Source organism: Periplaneta americana, chromosome 6, assembly GCF_040183065.1.
Source record: "Periplaneta americana isolate PAMFEO1 chromosome 6, P.americana_PAMFEO1_priV1, whole genome shotgun sequence".
Lineage (NCBI taxonomy): Eukaryota > Metazoa > Arthropoda > Insecta > Blattodea > Blattidae > Periplaneta > Periplaneta americana.
In genome coordinates this window covers 41,466,801-41,491,138 of record NC_091122.1, presented here as the reverse complement: position 1 = coordinate 41,491,138, position 24,338 = coordinate 41,466,801, and the positions used below count along the sequence as shown (strand labels likewise).

The window sequence follows — 24,338 nt, the reverse complement described above, 5'->3', positions numbered from 1 at the left end:
AACTAAAATTATTGTGCAAGCAATCCCAAATTGCTAATACACAAAACCCGTATAATAGACGTAGATAATACTCTAATAAAATGTAAAATAATAATAAAAAAAAAAAACGAACATACTGCCAACATATCTGTTTCAAACTATGTATATAAGATATATTCACGACAGAATGTTTCTGGCAAGGACAAAATTTGATGCGAAAACAAAAGTTAAAAATAATTATGCATTTGAGTACCCTTCTGTCCTACAAAATTTACAGTAAGAACCCTGTTTATATTTTAATGGGATGCATATAAGCCATGGCAATCAGGCTTCCGAACATTATAACACTAAACAATTTCATTCCTAACAATCTACATCTGGAATGCTTTGCGCCAATTCCTTTCACATGATCAATTATGTCTGAAAGTTTCACACCAATTTCTGCTCTCTATCATACAGAGAAATAAAGACTAGTTTTCCGAGTATTTAATTTAATGTATCCTGTATACTGATGACAAATTCTATTCTTGTAAGAAATTTTTTACAACATTACAAGAGAAATAATTTTTAAATTTCTAAAAGTAAAGTAAACCTTTTGTCTTACATTTCCTGAATAACTTATTTTGGTTTTATTAAATAGTGTACATTTAAAATGTATTACACACACACAATTTTATTTCAAGATAGTCAAGAACAGGAACTGAAGAATAATAAAGACTTATTTTGCTGTGACGATTTTAAATCTCATATTTGAACAATTCACAGCTCAAATCGTACCTTACAGGGTCTACCCTCCTGAGATCCAAACCTTTCAGGTATCCCAATTCCATAACTACAGTCACCGGGTTTTAGTATTAACTTTTTCATTACCACTTAGGATCTCCAAAGAAGCTAACAGATCTAGTTTTACTTTACAGTCCATTGTTCCCAGTTTAGTTACTCTTCTGTCTACAATCTTCATTCTAAATTCATTTGATAAATTACTCAACTATAAGATGCATTGATACTGGCTGATACACACGATATACAGCAGTATACTGCCTTAAGAACACATATGGCCGTACACATTCATAAGGTGTCTGCCATTACTTGCAATGCTTAATGACTAAAATGAGTCCATGCTTGCAATGCTTAATATCATTAAGTCTTATGAGAAGATTGGGGGTATTCACATGTGGGTGAGGGGATTGGCTAACTTAACCAACATAATCTGAACACTTCCCTACCGAGACTTGATCACCTATTAGCATCAGTGTTACGAAACCGCAGATGTCCAGATGGAGTTACCGGGGTGGCAGTGGAGCGCGGTACTTCTTGGGAGACTTCATCTGCAAAAACACAATATTTACGTTATTATTTAAACATTCTATTCCTATACAATTCTTTTTCGAACCAAATTATGCTTTACAAGAAATCTAGCCAACTGAAATCGTCATCCTGTCTTCTTGGAATGCAAATAGCAGTACATTAACGATTACCATTACTTCTAGCTTCTTCTAGACTAAAATTCTGTGGCCGGGAGGAAAAAGGTCTTGAGTAAAAATTTTATACTTTTCAGGTGAGCAGTAGAAAGATTGAAATTGGTATCAATTATACAGTTCTTTTAATTAAGAGGTTTTTTCTGGATATTATTTCTTCTAAAATAGGTAATGTTGTTCATTTAACAATTTTCTTGATCATTTCCAAAAATAGCCGCACTTAAGCCCTTTTTAGACTAAAATCCAAGCTGAGAAGAAGAGACTATTTAAACATAAGACTTTTTCATGTCAAAATAAATGGGAAATGTAAATTATTAGGAATGCAAAATAGGTCTTAAACAATATAGGACTGTTACCTGGTGCTTAAAGTTTTAAAAGGAAAGGGCATCAGTTGTTGTTTTCTAATGCCAGGCGTTTGACAAAGTTATTTGACCTCTTGCACTCCAATATTTTTCAAAGATATTATCATGACCAGCCACTGAAGCACAGATTTTGAGGTGTTCCGAATCCATTTCTTGGTTTGAGTTGCACAATGGGCAGTTAGGGGACTGATATATTCCAATTCTATGCAGGTGTTTGGCCAAACAATCATGGCCTGATGCCAATCTAAATGCAGCTACAGACGATTTTCGTGGTAAATCGGGAATTAACTGTGGATTTTGATGCAGTGAGTTCCATTTTTTCCCTTGGGATTGAGTTATCAAATTTTGTTTGTTGAAGTCTAAGTATGTAGATTTAATAAATCTCTTCACAGAGTAATACGTAGATTTAATAACAGGTCTGTAAGTAGCAGTGCATCAGTATGTGATAAAATAGCTAAAATACAAGCTAGAGCTTGTTTGTAAGGAATAAAGTAGGCGTATTACATATTCCTAAGTCCATTCTGTGTGTGCTCGATTCAAAAAGTACTTAGGACATTTGGTAACGCTCTATAAATCCAGTCAGGAGTCTTATTTGACTTTAACCGTTTTACCAGATTGTTTCCTCTTTCAGAATATATAAAAATCTCATTTTCACAAAAAACTGACTTAAGACCTTTTTCCTCCCGGCCATAGAATTATAAAAATCCCCAATAACTTCAAACTACCATGCATGTAATTACATATGAAGTTGTACATATTAAAATATACAGAATGAGTCTGCCAGGGCTAGACCGGCATCAGTGGGAAGTCGTATGCATAGTAACTGCTGCGCTATTACAATGATCAGACCTCTTGCTCGTGTACGTTTCGTGATTAGTTACGTAAACACGTTCATACAGTGAGGGTGCAGCTGTATACCATACATTTAGAGTGCAGTAGTGTGTCCATTATGAAATAAAGCCTTGAACAACGAGTGTTTATTTATGACAACTTTGTGAAATACGAATCTTGGAAACAGTTGTAACAAACTTCCAGTCCACACCTATGGAGTAACGGCTAGCGCATCTGGCCCCAAAACCAGGTGGCCCGAGTTCGAATCCCAGTCGGGGAAGGTTACCTGGTTGAGGTTTTTTCCGGGGTTTTCCCTCAACCCAATATGAGCAAATGCTGGGTAACTAGTGGTACTGGACCCCGGACTCATTTCACCGGCATTATCACCTTCACTTCATTCAGACGCTAAATAACCTGAGATGTTGATACAGCGTCGTAAAATAACCTATTAAAAAAAAAAAAACTTCCATCAGTCATTTCCTGATTCGCCAGAGCCTTCTAAAGCAATGATTTACAATTTAGTGAAGAAATTTCGTACAACTGGATCAGTATTGGACAAGAAAGCAATATGTTTGAAGCGTGTTCTAAGATGTTAGATGAAATTGGCCACCGACTAGAGAGAAGTCCTACGACATCATCCCACCATGTAGCTCAGCAGGTAGGGATGCCACAGTCTTCAGTAGAGATGGGATAAACTGTTCTTTTTAAGAAACAGTTTCGACTACTGTTTCATGAAAGAAGCTGTTCCAAAATAACAGTTTCAAAGAAACAGTTTCATAGGAATATATTTACAACATCAGTGCCAACTGTTCCAAGTGTTCCAACTGTTTCAACCTCTCATCTGCTTCAGGAACATGTTTCAAAGTCCTTCAGTCGTCTTTAAATCAGCCGTTCAGTGTATTATGACAACGAAAGTCATTTTTCATAGGTGACTGTTAAGGGTACAATAAATAACTACAATTCAAAATGAATCGATTTCAGTAAAAATAATGTATATAACCCTAGGAGAATTTAATAACGATGACATTTTTCGCGGTATATTAATAATTAACAATATATTATGCCACCATGAACATATTCTCCTTCAATGGACAGCTATGTCAGATTTATTAGGGAATTTGATTCGTACAATTAAATTGCGCAATCCTACATAGGCTACTGTTGCACGAAGGCTGTGTAGAACATTGATAATATTACGAGTATACTTTCGACTGGAGGTCAATGATAAGCGCTACACATGGCCTTTGCAGACAGCAAAGAAGAGGAAAACTGTTTAGAAATTGAACTGTTGGAATCATGTGGAACGTTGAAGTGATCACTGAAGCAGTGTAACATCCTTTGGAACAGTTGGAACAGGTTATATCACGAAACTGTTTCGTATCGAAACCGAAACAGTTCCAATTGTGAAACAGTTTCAAAAAAACTGTTCCAGCTTTTTTTACCCATCTCTAGTCTTCAGTGATAAGAAGTACGAAACAATTAAAATTAAAACCTTACAAAATTCGTGTAGTTCAGAGGTTAACGGAACCCGATTATCAGAAAAGACTTAGGTTTTGCATGTGGTTCCAACAGTCAGTGTATGATGGACTACTTGACTCCACCCTAACTTTTTATAGTGACGAAGCATGGCTCCACTTCAGTGGTTAAAAGTAAAGTTTATGCAAATAACCCACATTCACTTGAGAAACTCAAAATATCCGGCACGAAATTCGAGCCATTTCAGAGAACGAACTGCGGTGAGTGCTGGACATGTCTTCAGGAGATATGCACCCTGCCAGATATCACTAGGACGTCATTTCGAACATGAATTGTGAATTCGGTAAGTACATCATTAACAATATTAACTGCAAAAGTGAGAAATGAATCCTCTGCATATGGTAGCGTTGTTACGTATGAATCAGCCACTGTGGGTGCAGTAGGATTCTAGCCCTGGCTGGTTCACCCTGTACTATTGGTATTTTCAGTAATTCATTTCCAATACAGGAAGTGGTCGTAGAAGTCTTTACTCATGCGTTTCTATTAGTATTTGTATAAGTTACATTTTTAAGGGTTTTAAAAAACATATTATGCTGTTTTTACTACAGTTATTAGTAGATGGTCACTGTAACTGTGCAAAAGAAATCAAGCACCAGATGGGTAAAACTTTAAATCTGGAATTCAAATATGTTAAGGATTAAAACACGCATTAATCAATAAACAATATATTAAATTAATCTCATGTTTACAATTGAAATTTGTGTAAAAAAAACTACTTGCACTACACTCCTACAACGCAAGTAACTCGTTAAAAACTTGCTCCTAGCATTCTAAAGGACTTGTAGCAACTGGTTATGTTTATAAGTAACTAAGATCAAGTCCAATATTATATTGGTTATGCCAGGGTGCAAATTAAGATTTCTGGTAGAATCCTAGCTAGAGAATATCACACACAAAATTACAATAGAACCTCATTATCCGTGACAATGAAGGGGATGGGCTGAACGGTTAATCGAAAAAATCGGATAATCCATATCATAAAAGATTTTGGTAAATTTAGTGAATAATGCTTGCAATCTCGTAAGCTCCTCTATGGTCTTGTATTGAATACGCTGGGTAGTGGATCAGAACTTCACTGATTTAAGTCTGCTTGTAAACAACGGGTTGTTAATTGCAAGGAAATTCCTTATAATGGTTGTCTGTTGAAAGATAGGAAGAGTGGATGTGTCATGTTGTAGATTTACGTACTTTATACATTTTATCCTTGATTTTCATTAAATTGCATACAGTTGTGATTCAATTTCGTATTCTGAGATGAGCCACAGTTTCTCGTTCCCCAAACCACTCTATTTGCACTTTTTGATACTTAGTACAACACGATTTCTTTTGATACCCGTGGAAGAAATTTTATACAGAAGTTACACAGTACGACAACTTGAACAGTAGACCATACTGTGTAAGAGCAAAGTCTTGTAATAATCCTCTCTCGAAAAAATAACGTGCTAATATAATGTACAGAACTTCATATATTTCTGTAGGAAAGAGAAAATGAGAGAAAGACAGTCGGATAATCTGACAATCGGTTAATAGGGTGATGGATAATCGGGATTCTACTGTATTATTCTCATTCGATATGGCTCAACACTTGGTCGCACTCAGTTGCTTTTCTTGCATCTTGATCATAATAATATTATATCCATGAGCAGGCTTAAGATAAAATTTCTAATTTCTAATTTATTGATTGTTGTCAGCTTGCTGGTGATGATAATACATCAATACTATTTTCTTTGCTTACTTTATCCTTTATAAGTCTACCCTGGGTTATACTGATGATTCTTTTTCTGGTCAGAGTATAAAACTGATAACGCGATTGTTTCAGATAAACTAGAACTAATACGTTTGCCAACCATAACCAGTTGCAAATGATCAAAAGGTATGGATTAGTGGGATACACACGGGAGTTCACACGTCTTCCTGCCTTCTGTTTGGGGACTGCTCCTGTTGACGTCGAATGCCTTACCAACCCATTTGCACATCTGTAACAAAATAACACAATACAGACAAAACCATTTCAATTAATCTTCACTATTCAGTTAGTAATGCAGATACCATGATATACTGCTCAAGTAATTTTGGATACAGGTGTACTTCTTATACACAGCAAAAACACCTTTCATTGTTTTTAATCACCACACTTGTTTTAATTTACATTAGCAATGATTATTAGAGAAGAAAAATTCGCTCCGGCGCCGGGAAATGAACCTGGGTGCTTGGTTCTATGTACCAAGTGTTCTAACCACTGACCTACGCCAAAGTTCAATCCACAGCACCGAATCAAGTCCCTCTCCTCTAGTGTTCATTCCCTTCGTGGCCTGACTCCAAGTTCGACATATATGTTGACATATATTAAGTCAACTGCCATTATACAAGGAGCGCACTCAATTGAGTGACTTGGTGACCGGGATTCCACAGTAATATGCACAGTTGGGCAAAGAATTAAATTTTAAATTAAATGTTACAATTCAGAAAACAATAAATTACTGGAATGAAAGTACATGTATCTTACTTGTGAATTATTAGGATTTCCTTCCCACTTTCTTCATAGAGAAAGTATTGATGTCATCAAAGTTGATCTGATGAAGCACATCAGACTCGATGCAAAGGAACACATATTCAAACTTATTCGTTGTTGAAACAAAATTGTCTTGTGAAAGGCAGGCTGTGGTTTATTTTTAAGCATTGGTTTTGTTGGTGGTACAAATTACGAGTATTTCTACTTCAATAGGAAGTATAAAGTAAGTTAAAAAATAAACTTTTAACTCTTTACAGAATAAACCTTTTGTATCAAATTATTATATGCTGGAAAGTGATTAAATAGTATTGTTTACAATACACATATTATATTGTAAATGTAACTGAGAGTTGTGCTTACTATTCATAGCGATAAATAATAAACACACATCTAATTTCATTTTCAACAATGCATTCTTGTTTATACAAGCAGTTAAATTTAAGCAGTTTTAGTATAATAATGTGATACCGGCATTACAATATAACTATGCAACTGCACACTTTCCTTTTACTATCGCCGCAACTGTGACAATGCGATAACAAAACAACATCCAACTTCCACAAGATCTTCAAGACTAAACTTCAAAAAATATTTACCAACAAGTGTTTTAAAAACAAATTTCACTGTAAAATGAAGATGAAAAAAAATTAAAGAAAAGAGGAAGAGAAAGCAAGAGAGAGAAAATGCCCGCCACCTGGAAATTTCCACCGTAGGCAACTGCCTGGATCTAAATCCAGCATTGTATGTGTGCTGTAATGCTATAACAATCAATCAATCAATAATCAAACTTCTGTATCTCCTCATGAGGAGCATAGGGCATTCACAAAGTGCCTCCATCGGACCCTATTTGTAGCCAACTTCTTCACTTCGCTCCATGTTTTCCCCTCCCTAGCAATTTCCTCCAAAACTGTTCTCTTCCATGTATTTTTTGGCCTTCCTCTTGTTCTACTACCCTGGGGGTTCCAATCCAAAGCCATTCTTTCTACTGCTCCATCTTCTTTCCAGATTGTGTGCCCTATCCAATTCCACTTTCGTCTTTTGATTTCTTTCTGATTTGTTATCTTCCATAGTTATGAGTTTGTGATTATATCTGGCCATCTAATTTTTAAAATTCTTCGTAAACATCTATTAACAAATGTTTGCAGTTTATTTTGTATAACTTTACTTGTTTTCTATGTCTCACAGCCATATAATAAGACTGATTTCATATTACTGTTAAAGATTTTAATTTTTGTAGATCTAGATATAATATAAGATTTCCATATTGGGTACAGCTGGACAAATGCACTATTTCCATTTTTTATTAGGTTCTTTACATCCTCAAAGGCTCCACCATCCTTGTCAATTATACTACCCAAATATTTAAATTCTTGAACGGTATCAACGTTATTATTAATGCTATAACAACTACTGTAATAAACACGAGTAGCATGATGCTGTGTTGTTTATGAATAACTGGTCACTATTCTACCCTATTCTACCACACTAGTACATATTATACTGTCCATTCAAGCAGCATAATACAGTGTCATTTATGGATGTACAAAATTTCGAACTGCGCACTGATTCTCACAAAAAAAAATACGCGTAGTTCAATAGTTGTCATGGCTTATGCTCCAGCTTATTTTCAGTGAGAATAACACACGAATCCCAACATTTCCTCCTTTACTCCCTTTACCAAACATACTTCACTTAATTAATTTCATTTTGCAGTGAAAATGGGAAAACACGGGAATTCTACTGGAAGCAAGTAAAGAGATAGGTTTGGAAGTAAATCCCGAAAAGACAAAGTATATGATTATGTTTCGTGACGAGAATATTGTACAAAATGGAAATATAAAAATTGGAAATTTATCTTTTGAAGAGATGGAGAAGTTCAAATATCTTGGAGCAACACTAACAAATATAAATGATACTCGGGAGGAAATTAAACACAGAATAAATATGAGAAATGCCTGTTATTATTCATTTGAAAAGCTTTTATCATCTAGTATGCTGTCAAAAAATCTGAAAGTTAGAATTTATAAAACAATTATATTACCGGTTGTTCTTTATGGTTGTGAAACTTGGACTCTCACTTTGAGAGAGGAACATAGGTTAAGGGTGTTTGAGAATAAAGTGCTTAGGAAAATATTTGGGGCTAAGAGGGATGAAGTTACAGGAGAATGGAGAAAGTTACACAACGCAGAGCTGCACGCATTGTATTCTTCACCTGACATAATTAGGAACATTAAATCCAGACGTTTGAGATGGGCAGGGCATGTAGCACGTATGGGCGACTCCAGAAATGCATATAGTGTGTTAGTTGGGAGGCCGGAGGGAAAAAGACCTTTAGAGAGACCGAGACATAAATGGGAAGATAATATTAAAATGGATTTGAGGGAGGTGGGATATGATGATAGAGAATGGATTAATCTTGCACAGGATAGGGACCGATGGCGGGCTTATGTGAGGGCAGCAATGAACCTCCGGGTTCCTTAAAAGCCAGTAAGTAAGTAAGTGAAAATGGTTAATGATTGGTTTATTACTTACCCAGGTGAAGTTAAGTTTGTCCGGCAGTTTGCAGTTCCAAATTCATTCTGTTGAGCAAATTCAGAGCCAGATGAGTAATGGCGACCTTGCAACAGAACAATATTACAGGTTTTAGTAACAGTATCTTAAAAAAAAGCGCGCACGCATGCACATATGTAACATTTGATTATAGAGATAATGCATAGAAATGAGAGAAAAGTTCGTTCCATTTGCAAGAGTACATATTTCAAATGCTATACTTTAGATCTCTGAAAATTTCTGAATTTCAAGTGAAAAGAAATAAATACTTTACAACATAAAAATCGTTGCATCCGTATCTCGTAACATGTCCATACAATCGCTCTTGAAGATATATTGTCAGACCATTGGATCTATGCCCCTTCAGCGCTGTCGTCGTTCTTGGAAAAGTTAACGCCTCTACTCACTCCATTCCACCCATTTCTCTCCCACTACGTCAAACAGCAGGCCAAGGACCTTGCCGAATAGGGATGTTGTCAAACTTCCGTCAAACAGTGTCACGTCTCTTGAATATTGCTTATAATACTGTAAGGTTAATTATTACTTATTCATAATTTAATTTAAGTAGGTCTAATGACGCTGATTGACTTATGCAAAATGCTATTACTTGCTTAATAATATTTCTTTCACCACTCCGTGCTACAGTATTCATGTTGAGTTGACAACACTGGACTGCAAGTGCAAATAAACTGTCCTGCAAGAAGGCTCAAAATTGTGAGTAGTGGGGGAGAGAAAGGGCGAGGGATAGAAAAGAGAGAAATAGGAATACAGGGAGAGAAATGAATTGCAGAGGCTGAAAAGGAATTAAGGTTCAGTTCGCATATCTTACGGGGGCACAGATCTGATGGTAACTAGGTATTACATGTTCCCCAAATGTCGTGTGCTTCTTTCTTACCTATAGGACGAACACTAGCCATAGGTTTCTTTAGTGCTGCCCGCATCTCATTGAGATAAGCATTTTTATCCTCCATGTGGTCAACAGATGTTGGAGGAAACAGCCATGGTGTGTCAGGGGACATATTCAGTAGTTTCTTAGTCGTCCTATTGCTAGACCTTGGTAGTGGACCCAATTCATTCACTAAGATACCATCACTTAATGGCGGTGTAACATCACACAAAGCCTAAAACAAATTGAAATTAAAGTGGTAATTATGTTACAGAAACGAATTAATATTTACAGCATCAACTCTTTCAGGGCCACTCTAGTTGGAAGTGATCACTGTAATAAAAAATAAATGTAATATGCGGGAGGAAGAGGAAAAGCCTGTGTATATGAGAAAGAGAGAGAGAGTAGAGAATGTGTGTCTGTGGGTGTGAGAGAGGGAGAAAGAGCAAGTACCAGTAGGTTCTTTTTTTTTTCCTTTAACAGAGGAGAGGCTGAAAGGCTTGCACCACAGCCTGAGGCTTATTGTGCTTACCACTCCTCTTCTCTGAATGATATTTGTCACTATGCAGTCGCATTCTTATACAAATACAGCACACTGTACCATAAACTTAACCTGAGCCATGTTAATGATTAGGGAGCGGATTTTTATGTGCTAAAAAATGTAAATATATTTATTTTTTATGTGCTAAAAAAAAGTACGAAAATATTTGCTAAAAATAAAAAAAAAATATTTATTTTAAATATGACAAAAATACCTTACTTAGCTTGGAAAAAAAAAATGTTACTAGGTGCTAGTAGTTGGTCGAGAATTGCAGTGAACAGCAAAGGTCATCTCCAAATTCTCCATCACAAATGCATGCCGATTATCTCTGAACAACGACTTATACTGTGAAAATGATCTTTCCACATCACAGGACATCAGACGTGCATATTTAAAGAGAGGAATTTCACAAACACAAACACCGTCAATTTCACCTACAGGCACACCCTCCAATACTTGAGCAACTTTACACATTTTTTTATATCCACTGTTTTTCCCAACCACATTCTGGAATTTGTCCCTTAGTACTTGTACTTCTAAACCTGGTAGCGAGTCTAGTTTAATTTTCACGGCACGCACCTCCTTGTTTCAGACAACGGGTTTTTGGATGTTTCGAGTTTTTTATGGTGTCTCACAAAAAGCTTAGATTTGCTAATAGGAAAGCCAAATCGTTTTTTAAACAACCATCTTTCAGTATATCTTGAAGGATATCGATTGACGAAGCCCGGTAACAGGGAATCACAACAAGACGTATTGCTTAACTTGATGAACTTGAGTGAGAGGCGAGAGATTTGTTTAAATTAAATAATGTTCATACCAGAGCTCTTATCTGTTGTGTTTCACAAACAAAACGTGGAATGAAATCATCTTCAGCAACAATAAACATTCCTAATTATGTGTTGAAAGATCTCTCCTCCTTGTCCATGTTAATTTATTCTCTAATAATAACACTGATATGCTGCCTAGCAGTTCTCAGAACTTGAGGCGAAACTATTACAAAAATGTATCACGGATACACCACACAGTGGTTGGAAACACGAAGCAACCAAGAATTCTTAAAAAGATAACGTACTTCTGAATGACATAATTGATTTAGTTTTAAAATGTTTAAAAGTTCTTGTAAAAAAATTATTTAAGTAAAAAAACTCCAAGATTTATGTGTTTATAATAGATTTCCTGAAAATATGTATTTACATAATTTTTTTGAGAAAATATGTGTTTTTATGTGAAACAAAATTCTGATTTTAAACTTGAAACTTCATGTTCGGAATTTTTAACTTTGTTAATTGTGTTTTATCACACGCAAAAATAATATTTAATTACATAGGAATCAGTTCCTTATTAATGATATGTGAATAAATGACGGTGGAAAGAGTCTGAGGTCCAATGCCGAAAGTTACCTAGCAATTCTGCTTCAATTGGTTGAGAGGGAACCATGGAAAAAAAACTCAACCAAGATTTGAACCTAGGCCCATCATTTCATGGTCAGACATGCTGTTACTCTACAGAGGTGGATGTGAGCGAGTAGTTAATGTGAGAGTATGAGTGAGTGATTTGTAATATTTTATTTAACAATACCTTCAACTGCAGAGATTATTCAGCATCAAAATTCAATGTGAAGGAGAAATTGGTAGATAAATTTTGTTTGAAGATCTCTCATCTGGGACAGGGTTTTTTATATGCTGTGAAACTACAACGAAGACCTCCCAGCTTTACCTCCCTCTCACAAAAGGAAGGCATACTAAGGATTTTATTACCCTTTAATATAAATAGCCCTCTGCTGGGTATGAATCTGCAAATCCTTGGATCAAATAGCTAACATAGTGACTGCTCGACAACTGAGGGTCACAGTAGTATGAGTGAGAGAGGCAGTGTATGTTTACATGTAATTTTGCCAAGGCGGAGATACCGGTATTAAGAAGTTAAATTTTAGTATTCGTCCCGGGCTGTGGCATTGTGGTCTAAGGAATCCTGCCTAGAACTCACATTACGGAATGCACACTGGTTCGAGTCCTCACTTTTTATTTTAGTGGGTTATTTTACGACGCTTTATCAACATCTAAGGTTATTTAACGTCTGAATGAGATAAAAGTGATAATGCCGATGGAATGAGTCCGGGGTCCAACACCGAAAGTTACCCAGCATTTGCTCATACAGGGTTAAGGAAAACCCCAGAAAAAACCTCAACTAGGTAACTTGCCCCGACCGGGAATCGAACCCGGGCCACCTGGTTTCACAGCCAGACGCGCTAGCAGTTACTCCACAGGCGTGGACGAGTCCTCATGGGGAAAGAAATTTTCTCATGAAATTTCGGCTAGTATATGGGATCGGTGCCCACCCAGCATCATGATGCACTTGGGGAACTATTACAGCCAGCAAAAATCCGGTTCCACAAACCAGCTAAAATGGCTGGGGGGGGGGGGGGATAATCGTGCTAACCACACAATACTTCCATTCTGGTTGGATGATCGTTCACCTCTGCTTCAGCATGTAGACACGAGGCCAGCAGCTGGCTGGTCGTCTTGGCCCTTCATGGTATGTAGCGCCATGGATTTAAATTTTTTTTTTTAAATTTAAATTTTAGTATTCAGAACACGAAAACACCAACAAAGCAAAAGTCCTAAATTTTCATTTTGCATATCAAAGTGCTGTCCTAGTTAGGAAAATAATAATTGATATGCGTAGAGATGATATATTTTCGCAATCACGACAAAAGCAAAATGTGCCAAAATGCTGTCAAACAAAGTAATTTTATATATTATTATGATGTACAAAAGTACATATGATATTTCAGTGCAGAAATTCTGCGTCATCATATGATGAAAGGTGAGTGGAACAGGGAAAAATTCTCTCCAGCAGTGGGATTTGAACCCGGGTTTTCAGCTCTATGTGCTGACGCACTATCCACTAAGCCACACCAGATTTCCATGGGTGCCAGAGAGAATATTTCTCTGTTCCACTCACCTTTCATCATTAAGTAATTTTATGTTTAAGAGCATGTTAATTACATTACTGTAGTTTTTGATCCGCAATAAAATGCGAACTGAGTAAAAAATACGAAATGTATGTGCTTCTTGATGCTTTATGTTAGATTGTTAGTTTAAAAAAATTGCCTGTTACATCATTTAATTTGTCATTGCTCCATACATGTCGATGCATGCCTCATTTTCCAGCACAAACATAGGACCAATCAGAGGTTGAGGTGTGGAAGGATTTTGCAGTATGTTTGTTCATATGCAGAGTCTTCTTGTATAGAATGGGGATTACAGCTTTGGCATTTCGATCACAGTTCGGGAAGCTTGAGTAACAAAGTCAAATATCTGCCACGGGATAAAAATAATATTTGTTTACTCTTCATTTACTCCATAACATGGTCATGTTCTTACTTACCTGATGCTGAAGAAGAAATTGAGGAGGAAAAAGACTACCACAGAATTCACATGGCAATCCATCAATGTCTTCCTCTTCTTCTGATGAGCTAGATGGTTTCCTGTTTCGTGGTGGTGGCGGTGGTAGTGGAGCAGGATCGTAACGGGCCAGGTCTGGCCGACAGCCTGTCTCGTGTATTACAAGCTGATTGGCAGGAACCATAGCCTGGCAAAACTCGCATGGTAAAGCCACGAGTTCTCCACCTTTCTGTGGTGGGACCCCAAGGTCAACTTCATAAGGAGCTGTTGGGATTGTGTTCAACATACGCTCTTGTTCAGCAAGTCTCAGAGCCAACAACCGATCCAAATCTACTCCACCATCATCTGAAATAATACATTTACATCAAAACTCTTTTTACAGTCATAGTATCCTCAAATGAATATACCTCAGAAATATCTATTCTATCTATTAGTCCCGCTGGAGGAAAGCAGCATAGGCCCTCTTAGGCCCGTAACACACTTGAAGAGTTTTCGCTAGCGAGAAACGTGTTGCGAGAAAGAGGCGAAGAGCCTCCTCCACACACTTGGCAAGTTCTCGCTATCACAGATCACATTTTGCTATGATCATATATGCACTACCTTCTTGCAGAAAGCATTTTTCTGATAATAGTAACGACTCGTTGGGGGAAATATTATAGGTTATGTATTTACGTATATTGTCGTACTTAAATATATAACCTGTTAGTATATTGTCGTACTTTATAAATTACGTACGGACGCTATGTTGAATCTGAGTATTCAGGTGATGAGGAACTGGAGTTACATGAACATATTTTGTTAATGAAAAGAAAAAGTAGGCCTAAATTAAAGCCAGCAATATCTGAAAATCACATTGTATCTTACGAAAATAAGGGCGAGTTTTGGACACTGGTTTCGATTTCAATGATGATACGTTTAGGCGTTATTTCAGGTTCAATGGACCACAGTTTTTTGCTATTCATGATATGATAGAGGATTCTTTGCTATGTTCTGATTAAAATTATGTAAGCTGTTAAGACATATAGATACATTATTTGAAATGTTTAATTAATACTATTAAATCTCATCGAAATAAAATATAGCCCTATTTATTTTCAGATAATCTGATATTTGTCTCCAGATTTCTTCTTTAAGTTTCGTGTTTTTATAGTTTTCATCCTGTGTATCATATAAATAGGCCTACGGGTGATATCGTACAAGTTCAATAAGTTTCTGACTCTAATTATCAGCCATCTTTCCTCATTTTCAAATAAAAAGAATACAATTCATCGCCACCTGTGATATATTTTTCTACATTCAATCGTCATGAAGAGTATAAATGTCAAACATCTTTGATAAATGTGTCAAGAAAATTCGCTGAGCTACCGATTCCAGCGAGAAACTCGCGCGAGGTTTTTGCCTCGAACGAGAAACTCTTCCAGTGTGTGGACGTCCATTTGAATCCATGTTATCAATTTTTTTATTTTCTCGCAACACATTTCTCACTGGCGAAAACTCTGCAAGTGTGTTACGAGCCTTACATAGGCCATTCAGGTAGGCCCACTGTACTACCCAAAATGGACTGGTGTGAAGACCCCTGCGCCCCCCCGAACCCTACAGCCTGCAGAATCTCTTTACCTCTCCGTGTCACCGCAGTCCCTCAATCCCAGATCCCAAGAGTTACCATGACCTCCAGGGGAGAGCCCATGGTACATAGCACTATCACCAGCAAATAATGGCTTGAGAATATCAGTCTTTTATTTAGACCGTAACAGTTCTTTAAAGACTAACACATGAGAAGAAAACGATGATGAAGATGAAAATTCCATAATGACAATAGATCATCTGGGCTATTCCATATGAAATCGATCAGTAAAAAACCTCGCATTTTTTTATACTCTAATTTTTTCCCTACTTATACAAGGTGCTGAGGAGAGTGCATTTTCAAAAATATACTATCGAAAGTCAAACGGTTTTCGTATTATTGAGCGACAAACTTAGTGTATTTTATAAAAACAAGCCTCTTTTGGCGCTCAGAACTCTGGAACCATTTACTGCAGAACATTGAACGAGAGCTCATTTTGAAGCTGACATTTGGTAGGTTATTTTAAGAAGTAATCCTTATTTTTATTGTATACTGAGAGACAGATAATCTGATTTTACTTACTTTTAGGCTTTTTGCCAATTTGTAAAAATGTAAAAAAATATTGAGAAAAAAGCTTGCATTATTAAGAGGGATTCGACATTGTTTGCTTATTGGTATGGCAATAAGTTTCTAGGGTATTAAATAGATTATTTTCACACATCTAGACTTGAACGGCGCAGTACCGCAAGCACTGGCCGAGAGCTGAAGATAAGCGAGCGTTGGGCGTCATTTTACTCCTGTGTTTATGAAAACCTGTGATAAAGCTAGCACAGCCATGCGCTGCTAGACGACACATAACATGTTTATGTCTCCTGGCCTTGCTTGCCTAGGCTAGCTCCCGCCTCACAGTCAGCTGGTTAGTTCACGAGCGTACTATTTATTTTCTTTATTTGATATTTTCAATACTTTCTTATCAACGTACCTCCAGTAAAAAATATGTGTTTATTTGTACTTTCAATGCAGAATCTAATCAAATATTTTTAAAATATTTTTTTGTGGCAAAGGCGTCTTAATGAGGAAAAATCTAAATTTCTCCATTTCCGTAATAAGTAAGAAAATCTGTTTATATGTCAATATAAACTTTAATTTCTCAGCATCAAAAAAACCAAGATTTTGATCATTGGGTGAAAGGGTTTCGGAGCCACATCAGTTTAAAGTTGCTAATTTTATGAAAATACGATAAATTTAAATATTTTTAATTTAAACACTATGAAGTTCTGATGCCTCAAACTTTGCACAAAGCATTGTGGCACAGTTGTCTACGGACAGAAAAAGTTTCATTGTATTTAAAAATTGCAAGGTCAATTTTCTCTATATTTCGGTCGATTTGAGATGGAATAGCTCATCTACATAATGATTCCATTTTAACTCCAGTTCAACAATATTGCGAAGCAAGAAGGAGAATCAACTTTATCTAAATTTCCATACAATAGACTACTACATAACAACAATCCCAATAAAATTCCTAATATATATTGAGGAAATTAGCAGTGGCAGCTTTCAGGTTGACTATGGATCATGATTATACAGAGTGTCCCATTTATCTTGTGCACCTATTATAATTTTTTTGTTTGGATAGGCATTGGAATTTTTGTTTTTGAGAGTTATGTTAGAACGAGGGGCTAACATGAGTGTGGAGATTTGATGCATGTAACTACATTATGGTACGAGAAATGGTGGAGAAATTTTAATTACTTCACCTTTCATAACCGAAGTAGAATATGTTCAAAACCAAGCTCTCAGACTCATTATTGGTGGAATCAAAACAACTCCAATAGATTCTATGAGATTCCTCACTAATATTAACAACATCAAAATGACAATAGAAGGAAAAGCACTGATTCAATATGAAAAACTTATCAGATTACCAGTAAACAATTGGCATTCATACAGTCCTCTCTGTAGATTGAAAACTCAAAAAAGTTTCATATCCATGGTTCAAGAATTAAAACAGAAAATCAATATCCCGAATTTAAAAGAAAACTTACAAATTAAGCCAAACTCTTTAACTCTATTAAATATAGAATATAAGCCTAATCTAAATTTAACAGAAGAAATACTGAAATCAGAAGTAAACACTGAAATAATGAAATAATTGTCTTTAGAGACAATTAATATTAGGTACCCTCCACAAAACTGGCTTCATTTATACACTGATGGATCCTTGATCTCCAGAGAACAAGGTGCCGGTGCAGGTGTTACGTGCCATCTCTTCTCACTTTATAGATCTCCTGGATATGGAAAAACAAATTTTGATGGAGAAATCGTTGCAATAAGTGAAAGTCTCAGGAATCTTCTATTTCACATCAATAAATTTAAAAACTCAGTTATATTGTCAGACTCCAAAGCAGGTATTCTATCTATAGTCTCTAAACACACACCTTCATCTCAAACAGCAGAAATAAATAAAATGCTCTCTCAATTAATATCACTCAATAAAAGAATTGTATTCCAATGGATACCATCCCATTGTGGAATCCTGGGAAACGAGAATGCGGATGCTTTAGCAAAAAAGGGCAGCACTGCTACTTACAGACCTGTTACTAAATCTACTTATTACTCTGTGAAAAGATTTATTAAATCTACATACTTAGACTTCAACAAACAAAATTTGATAACACAATCCCAAGGGAAAAACTGAAACTCTATGCATCATAATCCACAGCTAATTCCCGATTTACCACGAAAATCGTCTGTAGCTGCATTTAGATTGGCAACAGGCCATGATTGTTTGGCCAAACACCTGCATAGAATTGGAATATATTAGTACCCTAACTGCCTATTGTGCAACTCAAACCAAGAAATGGATTTGGAACACCTCAAAATCTGTGCTTCCATGGCTGACCATGATAATCTTTGAAAAATATTGGAGTGCAAGAGGTCAAATGACTTTATTGTCAAACGCCTGGCATTAGAAAACAACAACATTATGGTACGAGATACACGTGAAGTCATCAATTTTTCAAATAGCATTACATACTTTAATCATGTTATATTGATTACACAAATTAAGACGAGCTCAAAAATGTATCACAATGTCACCTTCCTAATCAATAACAACAGCAAAATGAATATCATCAGAATGTGAGATGAGAAAAAGGTACAAAAGCATGAAAAGGAGGAGAAATATCATGAGGAGGAGCATAAAGAAGAGGGAGTGCAGAGGTGAACAAAAGAGATTGGTACTTTTCTGCAGAAGCGTAGTTTATCATCAATGAATCTGTGTATGGCAGTTACTTATAGAGGCTGATGTTAACTTTACAAAAGACTAACGAGCTTACTCTTTATGGGCTATTCCATCTCAAATCGGCCGAAATATAGAGAAAATTGACCTTGCAATTTTTAAATACAATGAAACTTTTTCTGTCTGTAGACAACTATGATACAATGCTTTGTGCAAAGTTTGAGGCATCAGAACTTCATAGTGTTATTTATCGTAGTTTCATAAAATTAGCAACTTTAAACTGTTGTGGCTCCGAAACCCTTTCACCAAATGATCGAAATCATGGTTTATTTTGAAGCTGAAAAGTTAAAGTTTATATTGACATGTAAACAGTTTTTCTTACTTTTTATGGAAATGGAGAAATTTAGATTTTTCATTAAGATGCCTTTGACAATGAAAAAATATTTTTAAAATGTATGGTTAGATTCTGCATTGAAAGTACAAATAAACACATATTTTTTACTGGTGCACTGTTGATAACAAAGTATTGAAAATATCAAATAAAGAAAATAAATAGTACGTGCGTGAACTAACCATCTGACTGTGAGGCAGGAGTTAGCCGAGACAAACAAGGCCAGGAGACAAGCACGTGATGTTTCGTCTAGTAGCACATAGCTGGGCTAGCTTTATCACAAGTTTTCATAAACATAGGAGTACAATGACGCCCAACACTAGCTTATCTTCAGCTCTCGGCCAGTGCGTGCAGTACTGCGCCGTTCAAGTCCAGGTGTGTGAAAATAATTTATTTAATACCCTCGAAAGTTATTGCCGAGTCACTAAGCAAACAATGCCAAATCCCTCTTAATAATGCAAGGTTTTCCCTCAATATTTTTTACATTTTTACAAATGGACAAAAAGCCTAAAAGTAAGTAAAATCAGATTATCTCTCTCTCTCTGTATACAATAAAAATAAGGATTTCTTCTTAACATAACCTACCAAATGTCAGCTTCAAAATAAGCTCCCATCAATGTTCTGCATTAAATGGTTCCAGAGTTCTGAGCGCTGAAAGAGGCTTGTTTTTATAAAATACGCTAAATTGTCGCTCAAAAGTATGAAAACCGTTTGACTTTCGATAGTATATTTTTGAAAATGCACTGTCCTCAGCACCTTGTATAAATAGGGAAAAAATTAGAGTATTAAAAAAATGAGAGGTTTTTTACTGATCGATTTCATATGGAATAGCCCATATGTAAATATCTGTTACCTGATGGTATGGTGGACTTATGAAGATCCTTTTTAGGAACTGCAGTTGAGGCAGAGTTGACTTGAGGCATATCATTAGTGCGTTTGCTAGGTGACAGTCGGTTTGAGGCTGAAGTAGGACGTGCTGAATCCTGACTGGCATTTGATACCTTGCGCTGACGACTCAAATCATTGAGTAGATTTGAAGTTGTTGATCGAGTGTTACTCCATGAGGGTGCAGGACCAGGCTCTGAAAACAGAACACAGTCATGAGTAGGGGCGGATTTTAGCATCTTTGCACGTTTTATTCCTTAGCTGCAAATCACATGCTACCATTATATAAAAGCATTACAAGTTATTTGTAACCAAAGGTCAAAATTTTATAGTGCATATATATATGTATATATTGTCAGTTTCAAATGGGTGATGCAATGCTGCCAATATCTCGAAAAATAATAAGCGATTAGTGACATTTTAGGTTTGGTTTGTTCAGGCTTTTGATATGCCTTGTATATATGCTTTTTGGTAGGTAGGTCGTCAGATAGAAAGTGAGTTCTCGTAAGATAGAGGATCAGTGACAGGTTAGGTTTGGTTTGTTCAGGCTTTTGATGTCTTGCAAATACGCTTTTTGATAGTGGGCAGATAGAAAGCGAGTTTACATAAGGTTGAGTATCAATGGCATGTAGGTGTGGTTTGTTCAGACTTTTGGCATGCCTTGCACATATGCCTTTTGATAGATAACACTCTTTTTCCGCGTAGTACAAAATAATGGTAGTACCACTAGGTTATGTCATTATTGTCTATGAAAATGTGCAAAATGATGGTGGTAGGCCATACCACTGAATTATGTCATTGTGAAAACGTCTGAGATAATGATCGGCTTTTCTATAACATGTGACGCTGAAACTTCCAACTTGAATTTTTCTAAGTTCTCCGGTGTGGGAATCTGTTACAGGTTAGATTAGATTAGCTTAGTTTAGGCTTTTCGTATGCCTTGTGTATACGAATCTGTGATTAATAGGTTTGGTTAGTTTAGATTTTTTATATACCTTACATATCCTCTTCAGTCCCGAATTTACAATTTTTGGAAAAAAAAAAAAAAAAGGTCACATCATTCTGGGGTTCCAAATACCCCAAATCAAGTCTTCACAGAAAATCAAATTTTGGGGCAATTTTGACTTCTTTGTGCCCCAAAATTTTGAATTTAATTTATAAATCTGGCATAGAAATGTTGCAAAAGTGATACTCTTCATTTCTATCAAATTTAATTATTCAAAAATTCAAAAGTATCCAAGATACTGCATAAAAATTAAAATAAAATTATGTACAGTATACGATACACCAGGATTGAAGAGGATATATGGATGTGATAGGTTAGGTTAGTTTAGGCTTTTTGTGTGCTTTGCATATACTAAGTGAAGTGAAATGTGCGTTTCGAGTTATATTTTGAAGTGTTCTACCACTTTATATCACGTGTTAAATATACACTTTTAGGTTATCTACACCAATCAATTCTTTCCTATTTTTATTTATTTTCTAATATGTTTTCAAGTCAACTGACGTCCTATACGAATTCTTCACATTTCAAACTACATTCCCTCTGAAAATTTGACAATTTTTACACTTTTTTCGTCAAAAAAACTTCAGTGTCGCGTGCTATAGAAAACTCAACTGATCTGTTAGGCATATAAGAAATAATGATATTTGAATTGGGTTGGGTGGGCTTAGAGCTTTCACAGTGATCACATCGTATCTCTAGAGTGGTGTGCCACAATTTTGATGCTATTTTCAATTCGCCTAAGTACGTTTTTCTTTTCGCGTATGTGATGAGTAGAGGGATTGAAGAATAATCATAAAAATAAAATCTGGTCAAAGACTTCAACATCGTTGTCCCACCCATAATTAAAACGCTAATTTCTGCTTCTTACCATCTTCTAGTTTCAGAAATCCATGGTTAGAATCCTGATGTAACTGCTGGTACTTCAGCATCACGAATTCTCCACAATCTTCACAACGTTCTGTACGACTACCACAATAGTTCTCATGTTCTGCCAATTCATTGGCTTGTGTTTCAATATGACAATAATTACAGCATATTGCTCGACGACTGCACGTAGAATTCTGAAAGTTAGGAACATGAATTTTGTTATGTCTGGTCATGTTTATCATTATCAAGAAATTGCGATTAGGCTACACACAATATAGACTTAACACAAAATAGTAGGCTATAAATTATGTTAGTATTGTGCATAACACTTGTTCTTTATATTAAAAAAAAAAAAAAAACTTTACATCAGTTTATTTTCCCTCAGTACAAGTGCGTGACATTACAATAGCTGTTTTCAGTACTAACCTGATGGTCAACTAAATGCCTCTTTTCACATTGATGTCCACATGCCGGACATTCAACAATTGCATGAACATTTGTATTATGTGCTGCAAGTTCACATCTTGGGACAGGTTCGTCACATTTTACACAGAGAGCTAGCTTCCTCTGGCAATGCACATTATGCATAACAAAATTGCTTTGGGGAACTTCACGCTTGCTAAAATGACAAAAATAGGGGCAATTACTATCTTAGCTAATCTGAGTCTTTAAACCATGTGAAAATACAATATATTTAACTTACCAATTTGAACAAAACTTAACGTCATCGTCACACATAGTTGTCTTGCTCTGGTATGCTTGCTAGCCTAAAACACAATAAAAATAGACACGCTGTAATTAATGAGAAACGTCGGAAATTGAAAGAAACATACCTATGGTTTATATGTAATTTATATCAGGTATAAAAATGAGCGTTCATGGTTAAAATAAAGTTAAAACTATTTGCAATGAATAATCATAAACGAAGTTACCCTCGAAATGGACACAGTTTGGAAACTGAATACTACTACTCGAAATTTTTCATACTTGTGCATGCATCTATCGAAACGTGTATGATAATTTCGCATTCCAAATTAAAAACCACGATTCTCACTACGAATATGTTTATCAAGTAATATTTTCATGCCAATTGCTGATATTTATAAGACTTTTACAATTCTGTTCGACAAACATACACGATAATATAATTCAACGAATCAACATGTTAATAAACGCTCTATGTATCACACAGAGAATGTATAATACATATTTTTCATACTTCTAAGACAAGTATGAAAAACAATTACATCAAAAACATGAAACAAATAAATATACAAAATATGTAAAATTCATAGAATAAAAACGCTGCATTATAATAAGAGAATTACTGTGCCTAGTGTGTGAATTTACCACTCGATTAAAAATCTATTTCGGCTTGTTAAATGGAGTCCCAAATAGCAAATTTCACTTCAAATAATATTCCCCTTGACCTCAAGCATAGCGATTACAGTATTTGTATCTACACGCGATAACTGCATCGCATTTTCTTGATCTATTTCTCTCTAACTTCTACCATGGTGACTAGGATACGATCCCCGTCTAACTCATCAAGGAATACGTGATAGGCAAAGCGTTCGTGATAGGGTTTTCTCGGGAACCTCCCGTTTCCCCTCGCCATTATCATTCCAACCAGCATCTCACAATCACCTTCATTCGGCGAGGTCACGAGCCATGTTTCAAAAACAAATAAAAACTGGCTAAAAGTTGTAGGTACACATTTGTGTTTAATAAAATACTACCTATTTTTCCTTATCTGTTAAACATAAAATAATAAATTAATACACTTCATGAAAGTTCACAGAAAATAGATGAATTGGCATTAAAAGAAACACATTTACACAATTCGACAACCATCACGAACCCCTTCTTGTTTATGTAACTTACTGATTTTTATTTTTCTGCGATTTGTTACTTAGAACAACGCAAATCTGCTACTAACTACGTGTGAGAAATATGAATAATAAACTCGACAAATATTAATTCGCAATTGTTTCACAACGAAGTCACATGCTATGATGATGTAATCAAACTGGAGTAATCTGATTAAATAAAATAGAATGTTCCCATGTTCATTTGTATAAATGTCTACTTACATAAACGAAAACGATAGTTAAGTGCTATATAATTACAACGTCTTTGGTCTGTGCCTCTTTGGTTAAACCAAAGAAAGTTTTTTACTCTATACTAATATTTTCTTAATACTTAAACGAAGTATTAACAATAGTGAGAACATTCCACGCACGCAAACTTACTCTGCAGATGCGATATCCAGGATACTGATAACTGATAAGTGTCGGTA

At 35.7% G+C, this 24,338-nt stretch overlaps 1 protein-coding gene across 5 annotated transcripts; it reads right to left on the bottom strand.

The window, feature by feature from the left end:
- Positions 1–758: 758 nt before the first annotated feature.
- LOC138701282 (TRAF-type zinc finger domain-containing protein 1-like) lies at positions 759–24,313 on the bottom strand. Of its 5 annotated transcripts, none has more exons than XM_069828013.1 (10): positions 22,972–23,110; positions 22,743–22,806; positions 22,466–22,658; positions 22,041–22,233; positions 20,135–20,362; positions 14,066–14,427; positions 10,144–10,369; positions 9,231–9,315; positions 6,083–6,162; positions 759–1,307 (listed from the first exon to the last, which is right to left on the bottom strand). In XM_069828013.1, exons 2-10 carry the CDS (start codon positions 22,775–22,777, stop codon positions 1,216–1,218), a joined length of 1,494 nt encoding a protein of 497 aa, XP_069684114.1. In that variant the 5' UTR covers positions 22,778–22,806; positions 22,972–23,110; the 3' UTR covers positions 759–1,215. The 5 variants fall into 5 exon arrangements, with proteins under 5 accessions (XP_069684114.1, XP_069684116.1, XP_069684113.1 ...); XM_069828015.1 differs by lacking the exon at positions 22,972–23,110 and adding an exon at positions 24,292–24,313 and having other exon boundaries at positions 1,075–1,307; XM_069828012.1 differs by lacking the exon at positions 22,972–23,110 and adding an exon at positions 24,133–24,273 and having other exon boundaries at positions 1,075–1,307.
- Between the last annotated feature and the right edge of the window lie 25 nt (positions 24,314–24,338).

Bases quoted from the DNA above. Each gene is read 5' to 3' on its own strand.
- LOC138701282 (XM_069828015.1), bottom strand. From the start codon at position 22,777: ATGTGTGACGATGACGTTAAGTTTTGTTCAAATTG. The intron at 10,370-14,065 runs GTAAGTAAGAAC...AATTTGTTTTAG, and splicing joins AATTTCTTCTTCAGCATCAG to GCTTTGTGTGATGTTACACC. The intron at 1,308-6,082 runs GTGTGTATCCCA...GTGTTTTTGCAG, and splicing joins AGGAAGACGTGTGAACTCCC to ATGAAGTCTCCCAAGAAGTA.